General features: G+C 37.1%; 1 protein-coding gene across 1 annotated transcript in view; it reads right to left on the bottom strand.

The window, feature by feature from the left end:
- PAWR (pro-apoptotic WT1 regulator) overlaps window positions 1–22,972 on the bottom strand; it is an 85,104-nt gene that overhangs the window by 39,310 nt on the left and 22,822 nt on the right. The window contains exon 2 of the mRNA XM_017804543.1: window positions 3,585–3,713. Coding sequence (XP_017660032.1) covers window positions 3,585–3,713 — 129 coding nt within the window. The remainder of the gene's footprint in view (window positions 1–3,584; window positions 3,714–22,972) is intronic.

The raw sequence follows: 22,972 nt of genomic DNA on the forward strand, positions 1-22,972 counted from the left end.
GTATTTCTAATACATCTGGGAGTGGATTTAATGTTGATTCACCTCATGAGGTGTGGTTTTCCACAGTATCTTTTGCTAAACTTCACAGTTCTGATTGGAATTGTTTTTCAATGCTTATAACATTGCCAGACCTACATCTTTCATATTTCCAATATAAAACAATTCTGATGACAATTTCAGTCAAACAAGTCTGCTTCACAGAAAACACTCCAAAGTCTGCTATATTTTTAGATCTATTCTTAAACAAATCTGGTATCTTTGTGCTTTGGATCAGGAACTTCAAGTTCAGCCAGTTTTCAAAAAAATGTGTGTTTTGCCCACAAAGAGGAGAACAGCAACTTATGACAATGTTAAAACAGAACTGAAAAAATCAGATTAGGGATTGGAAATAAAACGTTATTCAGCAACATATTTGCCCATCAAACATGAAATCAATACTGTCTTGTTTACTACAGTCACAGGAATTATAGATTTACAAATTTCATTAAATGATAATAAGAATGAATAAATCAGTGAAATGTCTGTAACTACAGAAATATATTTATTCTGCTTAATACAGAGACGTAAAATGCATACTGGTCAATGGCAACTCAAATTCTTACATCTATAACATAAACTCTACTTTTAAAAACAGTATTATTCTTAACTAGCACAGTAGAATCAAAAGGCAGCTAAGCCATCGAAGCTGAAATAACACTGCTGTCAAATTCTGTTCAAACTGGGCAACTTCTAAGTCTTATAATAAAAAGCAAGCTGACAGAGACAGTAATAAACTGATTAAGTCTTAGCAGCTACAACTTTCTAAGGTTCCATCTGTTCTGTACATGTGCCACCCTGGGTCTTTGCCAGATTTGAGGTCTGAGTCTCTTATGTATTGTCTGTGACAGGACACTCCTGCTGTGCTCTGTCAACAAAGTAGTGCCTGTTGGAATACAGAGGTGACAAACTTGGAAACATGTAGCATACAATTAATACAGACAGTTTGGTAAATAAAAACTGAGATTGCTGGTCAAGAAGAATAGAAAATATGGATGAAAAGAAAGGGGCATGGGACTATAGCCAAAGCATTACGTAATAATACCACTAGGGGAAACTAAAAGTGACAACTTCCGGAATATTTGCTGAAGAAGTGAAAACAGGGTGAACACTGTAAGAAAGAGTCTAACAAACAACTTGGAAAAAGCATAAAAACATTTCACAATGATGAATCCTGACAAATCTACAAAGACAAACAGATCCAGTTCTGTGAGGCATACTCAAAGGAGACAGTTTCTCTGCAGAAATATTTTTGTTGGTCTTCACTGAAAAAGCATGGTAAGAGTCCCACATCAGAGCACTCCCTCATGGAGGACTCAAAGGGTCTACTTCCAACAGAAGCATGTGTAGAACATGAAAACCAATTAATGAAATAAATTTTTAAAAAGTTACTTGCCAGAATGAGGCATTAATTTACTCCTTTAGCTTTGAAGAAACTGATGTTACTGAAAAATGTAACAGCTAAACTATTAGAGATCATATACAACCTCATTTAAAACTGTCCTAGTACCAATGGGTAACATAATCATCATCTTTAAGAAGATTCTAAAACAGATCAGACAACTACAGATGAGGGAACTTGATACTTATACTGGATAAAGTGGTGCTAGGAAGCCTAGAACAAGTATGGAATGAGTGAATAAATACAATATCATGTGGAAGAGTCACCAGAGCATTTGTAGAATAGTTATACTTCACAAAGCTAATACAGCTTTTTTAAGTTATAAAAAAGTGTCAAGGAGAGAAATTCAACTGACAGCCTAGTGCATTTCAGAGACATTCCCCAAAGCCTCTTAAAGAACTTAAACTACAGTTAGAATAAGAGCTAATGTCCTTTTGTGAATAAATCACTGGAGAAAAGACAGAAAATAATGGTGGACTCTGATGGTCAGCTTTTACAGTGGATGGAGCACCCAGAAGAGTGTCATAGGAACCCCTGCTGGGACCTGTGCTTTTCAATATATTTAGGGAGGAGCTGTCCAGAGATGCTATTCTGAACAGAAAAGATATGGGTCAACTGTGAAAACACACAGGATTTCTTTACTGGGAGTGGCAGTGAGGTGAAACAGGAGATTAAATTTAGTGTACATAAGCATAGTGTACACAAGTGAGACAAAAGGCAAATATGTTTCTAAATTTACATATGCATCAGCCTCTAAGCTTGTTATTATCACTCACAGATAACTCCAAAATGTTAAGTTAGATTAGGCATACACAACATAAGCAGTAAATGTAGTACCCACGAGACAAACAGGCAGATATCAGAAATTATCAGAAAAGAAACAGAACAAAACCAAACCCAACACTAAACCACTCTATAACTGCATGCTGTACTGAACACTTCATCGGTTCTGTTTCCAGGTACCAAACAAAATATAGTCAAACCGGAAAAGTATAGAACATTACTGAGTATCTCCTGTACACGGAACAACTAAATAAAACAGAATTCTTCAGCCTCAGGAACCAGTAGCTGAGAGGAGCCACACTCCCTCTGCAGCACTCAGTCATATAAAGAGGGAGGAGCTGTTCCCTCTATCTTTCACTGGGACAACTTGCTGTAATCACAAGGAAAAAGATTTCAAATGACAGATTCAACTTAAACAAAAGGAGACTGATCTCCACATTGCAGGCAATTAAGCTGTAGACTTCTTTTCTTAGGCTATTCTGAATGTTAAAAGCACCCATGAGCATATGAAAGACTGGGCAAAATTTTAGAAAGAAGGTTCACCCAGATCCAGCAAATCCAGCAATGCCCCCTCCTGTTATGGGTGGTGTGAAACCACGTGCTTGATTTGCCTGTGTATTTTATTCCCTGTGCACGTGCTATTGACTCTGTTGGAGTCAAGGGGCAGAGCTGGATGGCCTCAGTTTGTACAGCTGGGTTTGGACATGCTGTTAGGTATCAGAAGATGAGTAAAAAAAGACTCGCTTAAGAGACTTAGGGCACTACGTGGAAGAGACAGAATATTTGCCACAGGTAGTATAGTATGCAGGGGTGTACTGGGCATAGCTGGCAATGTTTTGATGTTGGGGGAGGGGGGCTGCAGGAATGAGTCTGATCAGGGGACTGCAGAGCAAAAAAAAGGGAGAAAAGGTTTCGCAGAGGCAAGGTGTTTTCCCTAGGAGGTTCTGTGTTGCTTAAATCCCAGAATCTATAATTAAAAGTTTGTTAATTGGCAAAATAAATTAGGAAAGTCTGTCCTGATTTAAAAGTCTACCTCCAACTAATTGAATATTCTAAACCTGTCAGTATTTTTCACTTGAATCTCCCTGTTTTTCTTCCTCTCATTACATAGTAAGTTCTACAGTGAACATCAACACCATTACCTTCAATGCCCCTACAGAAGAATAGGATTCTGTTGTCAGAACTGGGTCTCAGCAGTACTGAGTTTGAGGAATGGAACCCAATGCTCCATTTTTAGTAATGTGTCAACTCCTGAACTTTTTTCATGTTGGGTATAATCTACTGTTAAGAAGTACAAAAAAGAAGGCGGTATGAGTTTTAAAACTGAGAAAAATATCAAAATGAACAAGTGTTAAGATCTCACCTGGAGTAAGTATGAGCTAGAGGTATCTGCAATGGAACTCTCATTTTGTATCGTATTCTGTTGGGTAATAGCATCCTCCTTCTTTCGTTCCTTCTGCCCTGCTTCGTCATCTTCGTACTCATCAAGGCTCTAAAATGAAAAATATTCACTTATCAAAAAGTCTTCCTATGTTGCTTCGCATACTTCCCATATTTCACAAAAATCCATGCATCAGTGAATATTTTCAAAGATTAATTTCATATTTCAGAGAAGTTTAATTGTTTAACCGCTCTTCTTTCCAACTGCTTTTTCTTCATCACAAAAGTAAGAAATAATCAAAACAAGATCCAACTTGACAAGAGCTTCAGACAATGCTGTGTGAGTTCAGTGCTAATCCTTCCTTGAGTAGGAGCTTGGACTACACCTGAGGTTCCTTCGTTTAAATGATTCTACAATCCTGTCTGTCACATGCAATAGTATTACCTTTACAAGTAAGAGGTTTTGAGGCAGTACAGACAAGGAAAAAACAAGAATTAATCGTATTCTTCACTCAACCGCTAATCTTTTTTGACACAGCGGCATCTGCTGAAATTGAAGCTCCAATCTCAATCACCAATCATAATTTTGCCCTCCTTGATTTTAGTTTTGTCTTTAAAAATTTACCATTGAAAATCATTTTTATATTACTTGATTAGTCATTAATTACTAACAATTAACACCTATATAACATTTTGACTCTTGAACACAAATGTTTCATATTTGATTTGCTGAAATACTTGGTTTGAAATCATTAAGCTTCTAAAGCACTGACTGTTGACAGGCAAGAGACAGGAAAAGTAAGTAGGTAAATAAATTAAAAAAAGAAGTAATCGGTATAAGTGGCTCTGTCTAGCTCAAAGTGATATTAAGGCCATGGCAGAAATGTAAGGACTCAGCTAGGTTTGAACTAAATCAACTATGTCTAGATCAGTCTATTAATTTAACATACGCAAATTAATGGAACAAAAAAGTCCCACTATCTTATGTTTAAGAGACCAACTTGAAGCAGACGAAGCTAATTAAAAAAACCAAAAAAAGTCTGACCACGACATCAGAAGCTGTTTGCCGACACTCTACATTAAAGTAAGAGATGGGTGAAATATTGTTACAGAAACACAAGGAACTAACCAGCCTAGGACATCAGAAAAAGCTTCTAGATTAATGTAAAACACCTTAAGAAAAAGAGAACAGGACTACCAGAGAACAAAGATGAATTATGAATTTTAAATTATTTCAGTTGACATTTCTAACGCACAAAAAACAAAGTCACTATTCTGAGGTTTACATACTGACAGTCTCTGGCATCGACTCACCCAAAGGGCACAAAACTAGTCAAAAGCATATAATGAGAATGCTGGAATACAGTAACTTCAAAAGTAAAACCAGTTTTATTTACTAGCTGAAAATAGTGCTAGTATATCAAAAACTAATTTCAGCTCCTCCAAAGCAAACACTACGGTGATACAAGTGCTGGAAAACTGACCAACCAGAAAGGTATATGTTTCAGAAAGTGAACATAATAAAGTGAACAAAAGTGAACCTGAATAAAAGCCATTTAAACACTCTACAGAGTGCTCGTGACAGCAATACTAATGCAATTTCACCAGTCTACTTCTAACTAACCTGTCAATGCAACTGATGCAGACCTGTCTACTTCTATCACTAAGAAAAGATACACTTAAAAGATTTTTGAAGGTATAATGATTCAGCCATGATAATCTTTTAATAAGTCTTTTCTAATAAAATAATTATAAATATTTAATTTAGTTCTCCTGGATCCATTTTTCACAGAGCGTTTAAAAACACTGTCATGGCACATTCTAGGAAATGATCTTTAAATCAACATCCTCTACCTTTTATAAACTGTAAAGCTTAAAAATTTTGGTAACATAAACTTAAGTCTGTATCCTAATTTATCCCATTATCGTACTAATCCAGTATAAAGTGACACAATAAGAAATAATGAGCCCCTACCGCAACAAGAAATGGAGTGATCTTTAGCTCTTATGAAGCCAAAAAGAAGTTCTTTCTTGTTCAGAAAGAACTATAAGGCTCATATCATTTATATGATACTAGAAGGTATCATATAAATTATGACTAATGTCATGCAGATGAAGAATGACACTGTGTTAGAAAACAGGAAATGCAGAAAGAATCGTGCCTTGCAGAATATACCACCTAGGGAGTCCTTCTGCTGTGCCTTTTGCAACCAGACGCGTCTTTCTCGTATTGGCCTTTATAGCCACCAGTGCACTTGTAACAAACGTGGGTAGAGCCCTCCCCAAATCTTCGTTCATGACGCCTAGCCATAATGATGAGAAAACAGGAAAACTCATATTCTTTCTCCAGTCTCCAAGTTGTTCATGTCAGAGAACAGAGACCCCAGATAAACTCAAAGGAAAGAGATCCTTTGAAATGAGTTTGGAAGAGCAGCCTCTAAAAAGCATAGGATAAATCCAACTAAAGACAGAAAACACTAGTAATCTTCACACACCTCAAAAAATCTTTGCATTTTCAAGGAACGACATCCTTTAAGGAGAAGAATGAAGCTAAAATATCAATACTCGAGGTAAAAAAATAAAGTCTTAGTAGTGACTAAGTGTTCCTTTCTTCACAAATTCTCTCCTTCTTCAGATACATGCTTCTCATAAGCTCTCCAGAGACCAGCAGAATTCCACAGAAATATTTTTCTCTGAATACAATTGCATCTGTGATGAAGAATGTTCTGTTTTAAAATAAGATCACCTGTCACCAAATGTTCTCTTAGCAATGTTGGACAGGAACAAAATGTCGTCATCTGATATAAAAGTTCTAGCCACAAAATTTTAAACTAAACACTTTCAGCTAGGATTTGCCAGCAATGTCCATTGCCATCCTTTCCCTTCTTCTCAGGAATGTTCAAGAGCCCGACGTCTGCTGATCAGTATCAGTATTCCATCCCCCCAAATAATTTGTACTTCCAAAGTTAAAGGCCTTCTTCCTAAGCATAGAACAGTTACAGTTTATATAAATCTAATTCGGAGCCTATAAACCTCCGTTTTAAACGTTACTTTAACGTTTAAAGTTAAGTCGGGGCTTGCTCCCGACTCTAGTTCCCTTCACCGGAGCAGGCACCTCCACCAGCCAAGGCCAGCACAAGTTTGAGTGGCAAGAAACACAGAAGCAGCAGGTTTTTATTACTTGTAACAGATGAGGTGGAAGAGTCAAGGTACAGGTTGATTCTCACCATTTGCAGCCAATGTGGCACATTTTACTTGGGGTTGCCAAAGCCTTCCTGCCCTAAAGCAGATTACAAGTCAAAGACCTACTGTGATTTCCCTAACACAAAGGTTACATTCCCCTCCCAAACATGCAGATATGCATATACCCACACATCAATTTAAACCATGTCTATGAAATGCAGGCAGAGCACAAGTGAACATGATAACAACCACATAATGTAAACATTTTACCACTTTTTACTAAAGTTATTAAGTTTTGCTTCAATAACGATTAACCTTAACAAGGAAATCCATTTGACTCATGATCAAATAAGCTTTCCTATTGAAAATATCCTGTTTATGCACTTCATCTTCAGTTATTGATCATCAGTATTATTGCCATTTACATTCTAAGCTAACTTTTACAGTCATAAAAATCAATAAACCCAAGTTTCAGTTGACACATTATTATTGAAAAAATTAAAAATGTCCAAAGTTTTGTTACACACTTTAAAAACTGCTGTATTTTTTTTTCAAACTGCCCTGCAGCTGAAACTGCCTCAGCCCATAGGACATTTCGATCAGATGGATTAATGTGTTGCTTACGTTGCAGGCTCTCTCACATACTACACTTCCCTTTAGAAACTAGTTTCACGTTATTGAAAAAGACATAAATGCAGCTATTACCTTCTCTGTCAGCACAGCAGAGAAATGGACTTATAACCACCAAGGTGTAATTCTGAGCCATTACATAATTCTCTCTGTCCGTTCCCTTTCCTTGCCTTTTTATTTTGCTGCTAGGCACATACCATTTCAGACCCTTATTTTCCATTAAAATCATCTGAGTTTTGTACAGCAGATATTCAATATGACATTCCCACATCTGATCTCAATATAAGGAATCCACAAAAATTCTTTAGGTTTTCTAGTGTTTCGGTATATGTTTGAAGCTGTAGTATAAACATTTTTCTGTAAACCTCTAGTATGGAAAATACAGAATAAAATGATTTCAAAAGAATCAGACTGATGAAAGAAACAGCCACAAAGATATCCCCACATTCCAGCACACCACCAGCCTGCAGTTAAAGGAGACATTGTATGAAGAACACTTCTAATGATTCACTGGTTTGCTTTCTATAAACATTTGTGCATTGCTAAGAACAAGCAAAAACTGGGGAGGGACTGTCTTCTCCCTGAAAATACGGGGTATTCCTACGTGCAGATGGTCAGTTCCTGAGCACACACAAGCTGCTCTCACCACAAGAAATGGTGCTGAGTCAAAATGTCACTATTCCAATCCCCCCTTCCTGCACAACCTGCTTCTGCCTTGCAGTTCTGCTGGCCGAGCACATAACTAAGAGCTTCCCAGTTCGTTTCATGAAAAGTCAATCAGGTTTGTTTCAGCAGTTTTAATTAGCTCAATTGATTATGCCTGGACCAGAGACGAGCCCATTCAAACTCTTTATTTTGCAGAACTCCAGGAATGGTTGTGCTAAGTCAGCTTTTTGAAAATGATGAGCACTTGAGATAAGAACATATTTAACCAGTACAGCAAGATGTGCAAGCAGATACACACTCTCAGCAAAACCCTGTGCTCAACTTCACATTGGGCAATAAACGGAAACTGTACATCACAAGCACCGTCAGTTATCTTGACTTTTTTTTTTTAACTTAACCATGTTAATAATCTAGGAGACGAAACAAAATCAAGGTTTCTTCTCACTTCCACAAAATTACTCTGAAAAATTAAGGGAAAAAAAAAATCAATTTTACAAGACACTTCCCATGTTTAGAAAAAGTTCAAAGTGCAGTATCACAACTTCATCTCAAGATGCTGTAAAACTGCAAACGTTTCTATTAAATGTAAACATTTCCTAAAAGCTTCCACAGTAGAAATACAAGACAAGAATTGCTTTTAACTCTGAAAAAAATGTACCTAGGCAATTAACTATGGCAATATAGATTTTGGGATTCAACAATATCTTTCCCTTGGCTGATCATTCAGAAAAGCCTAGAAAATTAACAGCAAATAAAAGACAACTATTTTACACATTTCTCTATCATCACTCTTCTTACTGCAACACTGAAAACCAAATGCTTCCTCACTTTATCATGCACAGCTCTCTTATCGCCTAAATATGATCTTCCTACCTCTTTGCACCATATCAAACCCTTCTGTCATCACTTCCAAAAATACCCAGTAAAACCAAGCAAAAATCCCAAACTTCAGTGATTTGAGATTATATAACCTGTTCCCCTTGGGAACATTGATTTTAATCATACTTTAACACACTTCTATTACAATGTCCAGATAGCACCCTAGATATTTAATTAAAACAGATTTAGAGTAATAAAACCTTTTATTAGAACAACAGTATAATTGGAAAATTTGCATCTTTTTCACTACGTAAGCCTTTCATCACATTTAACTTGCCTTGGTGCTTTCCTTTACAAGATGAAAAACATCCTAATAAAGGTGAAAAGAGCTAATGCTATTCCTAGGAACTATCTAAAACCTACAAACAGTTTTATGGATTATCCAGTAAAGTATTTTATTTAAGAACACTTGACTTCAATTCTCACATTAAGAGTGCCCAAAAAAGGATACTGAACTCCAACATCTTATCTGCATGATCTTTGTGCACTTCTAAAAGTCTATGTATCTAAATGGAGCAGTCCAATATCAACAATTAGTATGATCACAAGCATGGATTTTCAACACAGAAGAGGAGGAAAGGCAGGAATCTTTGGTATCCAAGATCAAAAGAGACCAGAAGACAGTAACGGGTCAGTGACCAGCAGGTGGGCCAGCACACAGCTGACTGCAGCCATAGGATGCCCCCAAAAAGATGAGCATCACTTAGAGATCAGTGAAGTGCACATCTCTTGCTCTACGAAATTCACAGCATTCCTGATTATAAGTCATATGTATATTTTGTTTGAACTCTACCCTTTTCTCACCCATAATGAGAATTTATAAGTACCTACTTTGTACATTCAATTATATTCCAGAGCAAATGCAATTTGCCGTCTTAAAATCCTCTTAGAAATGCTTCTGGAAAAAAACCCAACATATTTGTCTGTATTAGAGCAAAATAACAAAGTATTTCAAATTCTTTTAAAGCTTTAAGTAAAACATCAACTAGATCAACACCAGAATGTCAATTATCCCTCATTATAATAACAAAAAGCAGCAGTGTTTGCAGTTTGTTTTTCAGCAAAATAAACTGTTTGGTCACCACTGTCTTCAAACATACCATAAGAATGAGTTCAAAAGTCAAATGTTTAACTTACACTAATCACCAAAAAATCCTTTATCACAAGGCTTGTCAAGAATGATTGGTGGAAATGCTTAATTTAACTACTTAGTACGTGATATTAAAGTCACAGAATAAAATTCCAGGGATACAAGAAGCTTGCAAAACACAAGCTATCTAGCATTATTAATAACCTTTTCAGAAAGAGAAAGACGGATTAAAATGTATGGATTGGCAAGCTATCAGAATTAAGCACCAAACTATTCAATACCAAACTCAAGATTAGCACTTTAGAGTTTCTTACTGATCACCATCTAAGAACAGAAGTACCAAACAGCACAACTGACTGAAGATCCTTTACAAAGACATCACACTGCTGATACCTGTTCCATGGGGAAATTCTTACATGAATATAACGATTCATCCAAAGGAAGTCCCAATTCCTTGCTCTTAAAAAGAAAATATAAATTAACATCAAATAAAGGGGACAAGATAAAAGCAGCCAAATCCTCTTTATGCTGAGTATGACCCACAGGCAGTTCCAGGCCACTTGACTTCCAGAATTATAGGGCCCTGATACAGCACATCTCTATGTATTAGAAATTAGACACCTCATCCCCATCCTCATTCAAATTTTGCATACTGCTCTTCTTACTCCTATTTTGCTAGTAACAACATGTCTTTTCCCTCCTCTGCTAATGGTTCACTTCTGGTATAGAGTTAATAAAGGCTATAATCTGTATACAGAAATCACTAATAGCATTTAACACCTGAATCTAAAAGTAACAGAAATGTTCCCAAACATCACACATACATACAAAAGTGGAGTCAGACTCTACAGCCTCCAAATCAACATTCTGAAATGATGCATCCTATATGAAACAAATATCGCAAAACAGTGGTTGAGCAGAAGAAAGCTGGTAAAACCAAGTTTGCCTGTTTCAGCCAGGAGGAAAAAGAGAGAATTGTTGAAGATATTTGCACTGTTCACAGAAGAAATATTTCTCAGTTTGCATCATGCCACAGACATTAGGAAGCAACCACCACAGACTGCAAGAGAAGAGAATTCGTGTATAGAAAACAAGCGATGGTTTGTTTAATGCCCACCTACGCTGTTTTCCTATTAAACTTGTTCCTGTGTTAGGTAAGATTCTGGGACATACTGGTATTAGAGGGCACGTAAACAATGGCTGAACAAAAGCCACTCAAACAACAGTTAGACAATGGAGTTAAAATGTCTCTAGCTGTCAGTGTAGAGTCATGATGACTGATAAAGATACAAGGAGTCAGTTATGTGCAGAAAAGATGTCTGTCTTTATTTTCTCATCTGCTTTTTTATACCCCTTGCTAGCAGCAAGCAGTATCCTTATTTTAGGTAAGCAAACAACAGCGTTTTCATTGGCTAGGATCTATGGGCGATACATTTGGCAAAGCTCAAGGCCTTATTGCAGTTCCCACATCCTAGGCCTACCAACTTTACAGCCTGCCTTTGTTTTCCCCATTAGGGCTGCGTACTGACTTCCTTATCATCAAGGATACACTCGAAACTTTTCCCAGTCAATATCTCCATCCTGGGAGCTAATAGCCACCATTATTTTGACTTTCATTGCCATGTATTTCTGCCAAAATTAACAAACACAAACAATATTCCAAAAGAGAAAAAGATGTATTGTCATGTAGAAATAGACATACAGACTAAGCACCCTTCTCTTTAAAGCCAGAAAAACAGGGAGAGAAACAAATCTTGGAGATTAGCACACTATTTTCAAAACAGAATTATCTCTTTTCATGTGACCATTTAATATATGTTTTCTTCCCTACTACATCTATGGTGCTTCTAAAAGGAAATAAAGATGAGATCAGTACTTAAAGAATGTTCTAAAAGGAGATCAAACAGGTTAATTAGTGGAACTGTATTTCAACTGTCCTATCCTCTGAAGCATGCAGTTTGTAGTCATTTATATTGTCTGAATATCAAGTCGAATTTAATTTCTTTTAAAATGCAGTGCCTTCATAGGTTTCTGCTCTCTTGCTTAATAGGCTAATTGTCATTTTTCTTCTACTCACTGAATCTCATTCACTGTTTACACACAGTGGGTGTGGGATTGGTCAAACTAAACAAAGCCAAAGAGGCTGATGACAACCAAGCACAGACAAGCCAAGACAATATACTCAGAACCAATTCCAAGGGAAAAAGAAATCTTTGGCACAATACTTTCTTGAGAGTTGTACAACACTTCTCATTTCGGAGTGGGATCTTCCAAATCCATAGAAAAGCTGATAAAAATATCAACCAGATTTTCGGTTCCACAGATGCTTCATTAGATTTCTAACATTAGTAAGTGTTCTAACCAGACAGACATAGACTACGTTCTGCTGAGGGTCAGAAAGGGAGAAGCAGTACTGAAAAAGCACTTTAAACAGGATAGATTCATATTTGGATTAAAAAAAAAAATTGAAGTTGACTTCCAAGGCAATAAATAAGCACTTTTGAAGTGCTCAGCACTGATTTCAGGAATAGACAGGATTGATCAAAGCTGTGCAGGCAGGCAAAGCACAGACATGGTACTAAAGCCTGATACCACAGCAATAACCAGGTAAGATCAAAAAAGTTTAAAGTTGTTGCAGCAGTCAATATTGTAACTATTTCTTGAGAAAACATTTTGTAACTACAAATTAATCCTAGTGACAATTCTGAGAAGCTGTTTCCCAACCTAGACTTCTGAAATCACTCTTTAGTGCTGTATTTGGAGGGAAGTCCTCTTCCTCAGGGGCTTTTCCAACAATTTTATTTTGATAAATATATCAATGTCCAAGGCTCCTGATGGAAACCCAGTCTAGGTTCCCATAGTGCAATCTCACATATTAACAGCATCAAAGTCTTCCGTCACCATCACTTGTACCCCTGCTTCTTATGGAAACTGCTCAGAAATCACAGCTCTTTTGTATCCATATCCTTCTAAAGTCACTAGTGATGGGGGGATGAGTGTTGTGTTCCAGTCAGTAATAAATACTTAATAATATATTAGTATCTTTAAAATATGAAAGTTGCACAAGCGTGAGGGGGTTAATTCAGGTTTCCTAAAAGTGAAATATGCAGATTAGCTGCCACAGTAATTCAAGGGCTAGACAAAACAGGCAGTTACTCTTATACCTGAGCAGTCAGCACTGTACACAGACTTGAGCCAGCTCAGCAGGTGTTTGACTCTTCCCATTAAAAAGCTCGGTGAGGAACTGAGGGAACTATAGTATTGACTTAGGAGTGAGAAGGAGAAAGCGTGGGAGACAGAGCTGTGGGAAAGCTCACAAAAAGAACATGATGCCTGGTGAGAGAGAGCTACTCAAGTAAACAGAGATTACAGCAGCAAAAATAAGCAAGGAAGCAAAGGGGACATCTGTTTCAATCGGTCTGAGAAGCAGAACTACACATTGTACCTTTTTGTGGTCTTTCTGTCACTGTCGGAGCGAGCTGCCTAACTTCCCCCACAGCACGCATCCAAAAACTTTGACATTTTGATTACCAGGTCTAAGACAGAGTTGGACATACTCCACTTCCAGTAGGTAAGAAAAACTAGGACTTCAGGATGGGAACATGCAGACAGACAAGACTTTGCTGCTAAGGAGTATTTCATGAGCACACTTTAAGTCCACAAAACAGTACCAGCAAGTTCAAGTAATTTACTACAAAACTAGCATTTGAATATGGTGACCTCAGAACACAGAACATGCACAGACACAAAACCAAATCAATCCAGGTGTGAGGAAATGTAGTATTGTATTGTAATGGGAGGAATTAGTCACGTCACACAGTTTGTTCAAAACAACTGCGCTCACTGGAACCTTACATGACTGTAACTTTGCGTAAGAGAGCAATGGTATTCCTACAGAAATTCAAACCAGAATAAAGCAAGAATAAATAAAGCAGGGAAAATGCTGGATAAATAAAAGCTTATATTCACAAGTGCAGGAAGTGTTTGTCATCATCATCATGGCTAGGCTTCGCGAACGAAGATTTGGGAAGGCTCTATCCACATTTGTTACAAACGCACTCGTGGCTTATGAGGCCAATACGAGACAGACATATCCGATTGCAAAAGGCACAACAGAAAGACTCCTTAGATGGTGTATTCTGCAAGACACGGTTCTTTCTGCGTTGCCTTTTCTCCTCGAGAGTGATCCTGCGTGTGTTCTCAAAGGAGACAGCTGCGTTATAGATGGTGTGTCTCCAGGTCTCCCGATTTGAGGTCAGAGTAGACCAGTTATGTTGATCAATATGGCCAAGGCTGAGATGTTGTTTCAGGGAGTCCTTGTATCTTCTCTTCGGGGCTCCTCTCTTGCGGCAGCCAGTGGCAAGTTCACTATAAAGCAAGACCTTAGGGAGGCGGTGGTCCTTCATCCTGGAGACATCTGTTCTAGAACAAGCAGTAGTCACAAGTATTGAGGCCATATTGCTGAGAACACAGCTGCGCTGGGCAGGGCAGGAAGTGTTTGTACAAAAAAGGTAATTTTCTATTACTGTTACTTTAATTGTTGAGTGACTGATCAAGTTTTGGGGTTTTTTTTAGCTACAGAGTTACTTGCATACAATATAGTGCAAGTCTTGGCCAGGTCTTCCACAATCAATTCTTTGTATTTCACCATATCTACCTTTCCAGACCAGACAGCTCAAGCAAATTATTAAGATTTCAGCTTATAAGGCATTTATTATCTTAATTCAGAACATCAACTGTAAAATGTGTTTCTCAACTGTAAAACAGGAATATTGGGTAAAGTCCTCTTTTCTGAAGTACTCCAGAATCTGCCCATTAATGATGACTGGGAAACTTTGCCACACGCTGACATGGATTTGCTCTGCGCTTCAGACCCAAGGCAAGAGTCTGCCTTGCTGAGGGATGGAACAGAAGGGCTATGACATCCCTTCCCCTTCAGTTTCTACTGTGTAATGAAAGCATGAGGTCAAGGTTACAACTGATACACAAGTTAGCACACATCATCTACACCATGGAAACTGTTCATATGCATTGTTTTCTGTACACCAAACTGTGGTAAACACAAAGTAGTTCAAGTTTTACCATTCCCTGGTGAAAAGAAAGGTAAACAATTATATGCATACTGTAGGTACCACAGGTTAGGAGCATTCACTTCGGTTACCATGGAGCAGCCCTGAGCCATTCCTGTGCCCAACTCGGCAGCCTGTCACTCTGACCAAAGAGGACAAGGAGAGGAATTCTTATGAGCTGACAACACTGGAAATGGGATTCAGAGCTCAATTCATCTCCTGTAATTACCTATCACAGCCAAATAATACTTAAAACCAGATTTTTTTCTCTTCATTTAAAGAATCTCAATGACAAAAAAACCTTTCAAAGATAAACTGATGCCCCAGTAGGGGTCTTCATGTTGTAAACAGGAGGACACACACATGGACAGATATGCACAAACCAAAACCAACAAAGTAAATCTCGTTGCCATTGCTGCACTTGTACTCCAATCCAAGCCAGAGGAACACAAGTGAAGAAGTATCCAAGGAGGAGTCAGGAATGAGGATTCTGTTGTTCATGTTCATGTTATTAAAACGTGTTTTTAATTTCTCAGACTACAAGCTAAAGCCTGTAATAATGTCGCTTGGAAAACAGATGGCTGAGTGAGCATCTGAGGGTGAAAAGGAATGTTTTTACAGGCAGCAGTTAGTAAATACCACTGGCTCCTGCAGACATTCTTCCTTAAATGGAAATTACCATTTCTTTAGGTTAGAAAAAAAATATCCCGATACAATAGGAGTCATAGACTAGCTATTAACCTTTTAGCACCTGCGCTAAGCAAAACAAAAATTAGCAGAAGGCTTTATATATATAGCTCTCTGTTCAGTAAATATTTAAAACTCTTCCCCTTCCCCGCAACATGATTCTTGTCTGTAGATTTGGAAGAGCAAGGAATACTCAAAAACAATATTAAAACTTTGTGGAAACACAAAGTCTCTCTGCATATCTATGACTAACTGTATGAGGACACTAGACAATTTAAAGAAAGGAAACTACTGCAGATACAATCAGAACTGAACCTTCACCCTAAAGTTGAGCCAAACTTTATTTCAATACTGAAATTAAGTCTGCATTGCTTTGATTTTATTTTTATGTCCTATTTTTTGTTTTCACATGTCCCCCTGCAACTGCTTTTTCCAGCCAAGAAAACAAGATTTCTCCCTCCCCCAAGATTCCTAACAAACTTAACAACATGATGGGCAAGGGTCGAGGTTCCGCAACAGCTTAAATTAGCAAATTAGCGTGTGTCCATTTAGTAGTACTCCAACTCTCCCTCTTTTCCTGCTCCTGCCCATGGGCATCTACCGGCCCTCTGCATCACCTCCCCTGACACCTGCGAGTCATGTCAGGGTAATTTACTAGCAGAAAGCTACTTCTATAAAAAGTGAATAGTATTTTGTACATCTTAGTCTAGCTAACTGCAGGATCAGCGCAGGCAAGACAGGTAAAAGCACAGATCTAAACTCTCTCAAAATTAAAACTCCAGCAATTCAGACTGGACAAATAGTGAAGTACTCATCTAAAAGCACATACTAATATTTAACATTATTAATTATTTTGGAATATAAATAGGGTCCCTGATAATAGTAAACACCATCTATTTTTAAAGGGAAACAAACTGATTCAGATTCCAGAGCTCTGACACATGGCCAAGGTGACTTCTAGAATCTGCAGGCTGTAAGAGCTACAGAATCGTTTGCCCCTTGCAATCTGCACAGCTGCTATTACTCTGAAGTATAAACAAGAGGACTACTACAGAGCTGAAGAGCTCATCCATCCAACCACTGAATTTTACCACCATGCCTCATGATGGCACAGCCCCATGTTATGATTCCTTAGGTAAAAAGGCCCATCAGGAGTCAAGGACAGTGGATTAACCTGCTCCTTCTTGCAGCTTGGCTTCTTGCAGCTGGGCTATTGCAACTGAAAGAAGACTGCAACATAAATATAAATAAGCAGAATGGAGAGACAAGACAAATTGGACTTAATGTGGCTTGTCCACCACAAACAGCATAAATTCAGAAATACCTACAGACAGCCCCATGAAACAGCCCAATCTCATCTTCTACTCATCCTGGGGCCTGCACTGCCCATCCTTCTGTCTTGGCACAAAGCTTACCTTTGCAGGAACCAATCCCGCCATAAATTAATTCAATAAATCCCAAAAAAGTCAATTTTCAGACTTGCCACTTCCCCTATTATTACAACAGGTGCATAAACACAACACAAGGGACAGCACAAGGACAGGAAACATTAGACCTGGCCTAATTCCTTGTGAAATTTGTATTGAATTACCCCCTCTTTTGGCACAGATATACAAAAATGCATTAAAATATGTATAAATCATTCCTCACATTAGTAATTTCTCCTGCTAACATATGCAAGTAATTTTAGGATAAAATATCCATTGAAAAGAAGACCACGAAGGATCATAACACAGCTATGTCCTATGTTACTAGGGTTTTGGTATTCTCTTATCACTGTTTTAAGCAAAATTTTCTACATTTTTTATAAGGGAACTCCTTTTTATTAAAAATAAGTAGGGCTCTGGATACACTTCCATGCCTTTTTTTGGTGGTTTTTTTTTGTTGTTGTTGTTTTGTTTTTTTAACTGTACTTCTGACATGGATTTGTAGTAAGATAAAAAGAAGGTACTGATAATTTAGCTGTAGTGGTTTATGCCCAGAATATAAGTATGGCCTAGGATCTTTTCTGGCTAACTTTTTTTCTATAAGTGGAATCTTATTAAATGGAGTTGGGATAATAAAAGGCTCTGACTCTCTTCTGTATCTCCTTTTCAACTTGGGGTTTGTGTTTGAAGACTATTTTTAAAACGCGAAGAAAGGGAAGCAAGACATAAGTACATTCATGCATTGTCATTCCAAACACCCACAAAGGCTTTCACAGTCATACAATACTGATGCTGTAAGAAAGGATTTCTCCCAGAATCTCAGTTCATATTATAAACTACCAAGTAGGTCAGTGACAACAAAAATCACTTTGCAAATAGGATGTAGACTGATTCACTTACACGTTTCATTCAACCAAAGAAGATTTTGTTGCAAAAACAACAATTACATTACAGGAAAAAACCCAACAGCATACAAAAAAGCCAAAAGAACACAACAGTAAACAGATAAACATCGAGAGTAACGCAGGTGCAAGGATCCAGTTGGAACAAGATAACAAACTACATGGTTCTTCAAGGCCCCCAGCAGCCTTATCTTCTAGGGTTTTGTAACAGCAAACTCTTTGCAGGAAGAATTGCAGTGGCAACACAAACAACAAATAAAGATAAAAAAATTGCACTAAGGACATATTTCTCCCCACCAACCTTCATGCACACATTTCACAGAAACCGCCTGCAGTTGCACAGCAAACTGGAAGAAGGAAAATAAGCAGGAGGGCAATTCTGCTCTCACACCATTCAACACGTATGGGACTACAGCACTCTGGTTCTTCATCAGAAGACACAGCACATGCACCAAGAACTCCCCTAAGCAGAATATAGTTCAAATCTGGGAAAGTAACAGTAAAAAAAAAAAAAAGAGAAAGAAAAAGGTTCTTCCATACCTGCTTTGCTTTCAAACTTATTCCCACTCATCCCTGCCAAGAAAGGTTGTTGGGATGGTTGAAGTGTTTCCCGTGAATGAGGACAACTTGCTCTTATGTCATTTCAATGTACAGGTTCTTTTTTTTTTTAAACATAGAATATCAGTTCTTAAATTATACCTTTCCCCTCTTGACCTTATCCAATTATCTGCACCATAGTATTAACTTCAATTACTATTAGTCTATCATATCTACTAAAGAAGCTGTGATCCATATCCATTTTCCAGGCTAGTTAGTCAGAATTACTACCTTTCTTACAACCTCTGCCTTCCTATTAACACAAGCTATTCGTGAGATGACTACAATAGTCTTCTGTGATGGTTTTAGTTAAAATCCTAGGAAAAAAGATCAGCTAAATTACACTGCCTGTTTATTAGTCAAGAAAATTAAATAAAGTAGATCTCTCTCTAATTCACCTGGAACTGACTCCTATCCCGCTAGCATCTGCTGATCTAGATTTATGCTCCTGGAATTGTTTTAGTTATAATCATAATTTTATACTCAAATTTTCTGAAAACCTCTCTAGTATTCCAATCAGTATTACCGGACCAGAGACTACTCTGGACAACTGCTTTAAGTTATCTGGACATGATCATTTTCAAATGTTTATCCTTGCTGAAAATTAATCAAATCCCTAGAAAAACCTTTTTTGACATGAATACTTACACTTTCCACAAGGCAGAAAACAGAAATATTTCTGGAACATGTACTCCTAATGGCAAGAACTCATCTATGTAGCATAGTAACACCAATCTAACCAGAAAGACAAAACAACATGACTTAGATTATGACCAAATAATTGTCTGAAGAAAAAAATGGCACATTTAAGTGAGATGGGATCCTCCAAATGAAATGTAGCACTTGGCCCGGCCATGCTACCACACCTCGGAATTGAAAGGATTCATCTGAAGTATCCAAACCATTTGAAACAACCCCCTTAGTTTACTCTGTAATGAGCTAACAGCACACCAGTAACTCTACCTTAAGTGAGATAGGCAAGCAAGAGGCATAAACCAACATCATCATAGTACCAACAGAGTACCAAGAGTACCAACATCATCATAGCTGATGACTGACCATTACCCTGAGCCTAAAGCACTCAGTCCCTTGTGGATCTTATTTGGCAGATGAATCCAGCTTCTACTGGAAGCAGGACACGTCCACCCCAATCTGCAGTGGTCACAGTTCTGGGCAACAGATGCTGCTGGGCACTTACGGGGAGGAAAGATCTGAAAACTACTGGTTGAGCCATCTATCTGTGTGTGGAAACAAGTGTTGGAAACACTGAGGATTTATATGACTGTGCTGGCCTTGATACATGATTTATTTACAATCTTTTAAAAGAGAAAAGAATTGTAATTTTTTTGTTTTTCTTTATAGTCAATCCAATGGTTTGTTTTATTTATTACACTACTACAGCTCTTTAATTTGTGGTTTTCTTCGCATGCCACCCTCCACTGAGCTGCAGTCCTGGCAAAGCTCACCATGCTGAGCTTTCAGTTATTCAGCAGTGCAGACTAAACACTTACCTCTATTTGCCAAAAAAGCACATGCACTGTTATAGACTATTCTTAAAGACAAAATTTTAATAGAAGTATTTGTAAAGAATGCCTATTTTGAAACACAGCTTTCAACTGCTTGGTGAAACCCTTTGGCAAGGATAGTCTGCATTCCTAGGAGGATTTAAATTAGTTTGCTGCAGAACAAAACCTGGGTTACGGATAGTAACTTGGATACAGTCACACACACACACAAAAGAGTACATTCTCATTCCTCCTGATCTTTTTCCTTGAAAAAACACAACCATCAACATGCAAAGTCCGTTTTAATAAGAAAATGTGAGGGGGGTTTTGGAAAGTGAAAAATACTGATTGCAATAAGGTCTCTAAACCAAATTAAACCTGTTTGTATTTCTCAAAACTACTATGGAATGCAAGTTTGTAAAATCCTACAATATTAAGTTGAAGTTGCTAGTTTTACATTTGAGAAGACAATTTTACATTAAGGACTAGAATTGTACATCTCAAATTGTACGTTTGAAATTTGATTCCTGATTTGTTTTAACAGGATTTGATACATGCTCGCTTACAATAATTTCTTAGTTGTTCAGTCAAATCTCACTTTTCTGCTCAGCTTAAAAGTAGGGTATCAGAATAAACACATGCCTTAACATAAAAAAGAAACTTAAAACGGTACTATTAAAACAAATCTTCTCAACATTCAGTTCCCATCTTCTAAGGAATCTTAATATACATGATAATTAGTTTCCTGAAAGGCTAAAGCTTAAATGTCATTTGTGTTGTAAATTCTAATTACTCATAGTAAATAAATTAGAGATACTCTTTTATTGCTTAAAGCAAGGCAGAAGCGTGAAGTAATCATACAACTGGCAAAAATTAGAAGTTCCCAAAAAGGGAAGTAAAACTTCATTCTTCACATTCCCGTACACTTAAAAAGGGCTCCATTAACACTAACGGGGAAAGGGCCAGTGACCTAGAACTTTACTTATGGTCTGAAACTATTAATGAAGTCTGAAGAATAAAGAGTAATGGGTATTCAAAATCCCAACTCCTGTGATGTAGCAGGAGAATGAATAAGCTATGCTCTAATTTACTCTGACACGCAGCACATCATGGCTGTAGAAGCAGTATGTTAGAAGAGACCATCTTTCAGGAGTCGTTTTCTTGGGAAATGACTGATTCCTGGGAATTCTCACAAGACCTTTAGTTTAATAGCAAAATACTTGAAAAAACCCAAAACAACTATTTATCTTACATAGAAGTCATAAAGAAGAGTTGAGGGGGGAGGAACATGTTATGTAGCCTTATTAGGAGACAACTATAAAATCAAAACAGACTTTATGACTACTCTAACGTTATTACTATTATTATTATAATTGTTGTTGTTATACACTACTGAGCCTTATCCCATCTGCAAATTTTAGATTATGGAAGTCACAATTATACACTACTGGAAAATAGAGCCAACTTGAGGATACCCCTTGAAAAATTCCCTCAAACTGTCAAAGGAGAAGACTTCGATCAGCTCTTACTCCCTAGCACATGTTTTACTGAAAAATAAACATAGAACATTAGCAAGTATTAGGATGACAAAATTACTTTGAACTTTCCCCAACTGCTCAAATTTGGGCCCTAGAACTAAATCAAGCACTTTATTCACAAACAAGCCATTCCACACCGCTCTGATTAACAAAGCAAGAGCAGACTATATTTTTGTATTGCTCACATTTAAGTTTCATATCAGAACAAATAAAGAGTCAAATCAAAATCAAGGGACAAACCTCATTTTCAATGAAGGAACAAAGAATTTCGTCACCAAAAAGTACATTCTGAGGATTAATATTGCCCATTAAGGGAAGCTTTAAAAACCAAATAAATTTCTCTGGACACACAATTGAGAATTTGGCTTTCTGAATGGAAACCAACAAAATAAAACACTATTCTTAGAAACACTAAGCTAAGCGATACTTCACAAACAGAGTATCATTCAGCTTCCAAAACCATCCTGTAAAAAAACCCACTATGTAATCCATTCTGTCACTAAACATGTCTTAAAACTTTTAAGAAAGAATATATATTCTTCTTAAAGTAGTGGAGTAAGTATTTTTTTTATCAGCACAAAAGCAACAACTAACTTTTATCAAAACAAACACTATCAGAATGATTAAGATATGAAGATGGATTTGAAAAGTTGTGAATTTTTTCTATTAGTCAGAATAAACATTTAATGCTGTCTTCAAATTTAAATTATCTGTAACAGATACATTTGTATGTGCATTCCATAATTCACCAAGATTATAAGTCTCCTAGAAGGCTGCTGTAAGCAACAGTAGACTTCTTTAAAATAACAGAAATATGTGAATACATATCTATTCAAATAAACATTGAGTATTTTTGTTACTAGAAATACTTCTGGTTCTGTTTGCAATTAAAATGCTTCAGTTTGAAGAATGAGGAACAACCTAAAAAAATATGCTTTACTTACAAATACTGTATTGGACATATCCTTTTTTAATTCATCTTGATTTCATTTTTGAAAGAACAATTGAATTAATTAAGGTCCCTAGGCCCCTGAAATATCTGGAAAGAAAAGGATCTAAGAAAAATGTAAACTTTTACTAGCTTCTGAGAAAGAATGATCTGTGTCTCCAGGTAACTTTTGTTTCTTTTTCTTTAAGTAAAAATGCAAACAAAAAACCAAAACAAACAAACAACACCCCACCACCACACCAGCAGGTA

This window comes from Lepidothrix coronata, unplaced genomic scaffold, assembly GCF_001604755.1.
Source record: "Lepidothrix coronata isolate B3197 unplaced genomic scaffold, Lepidothrix_coronata-1.0 Scaffold9, whole genome shotgun sequence".
Classification (NCBI taxonomy): domain Eukaryota; kingdom Metazoa; phylum Chordata; class Aves; order Passeriformes; family Pipridae; genus Lepidothrix; species Lepidothrix coronata.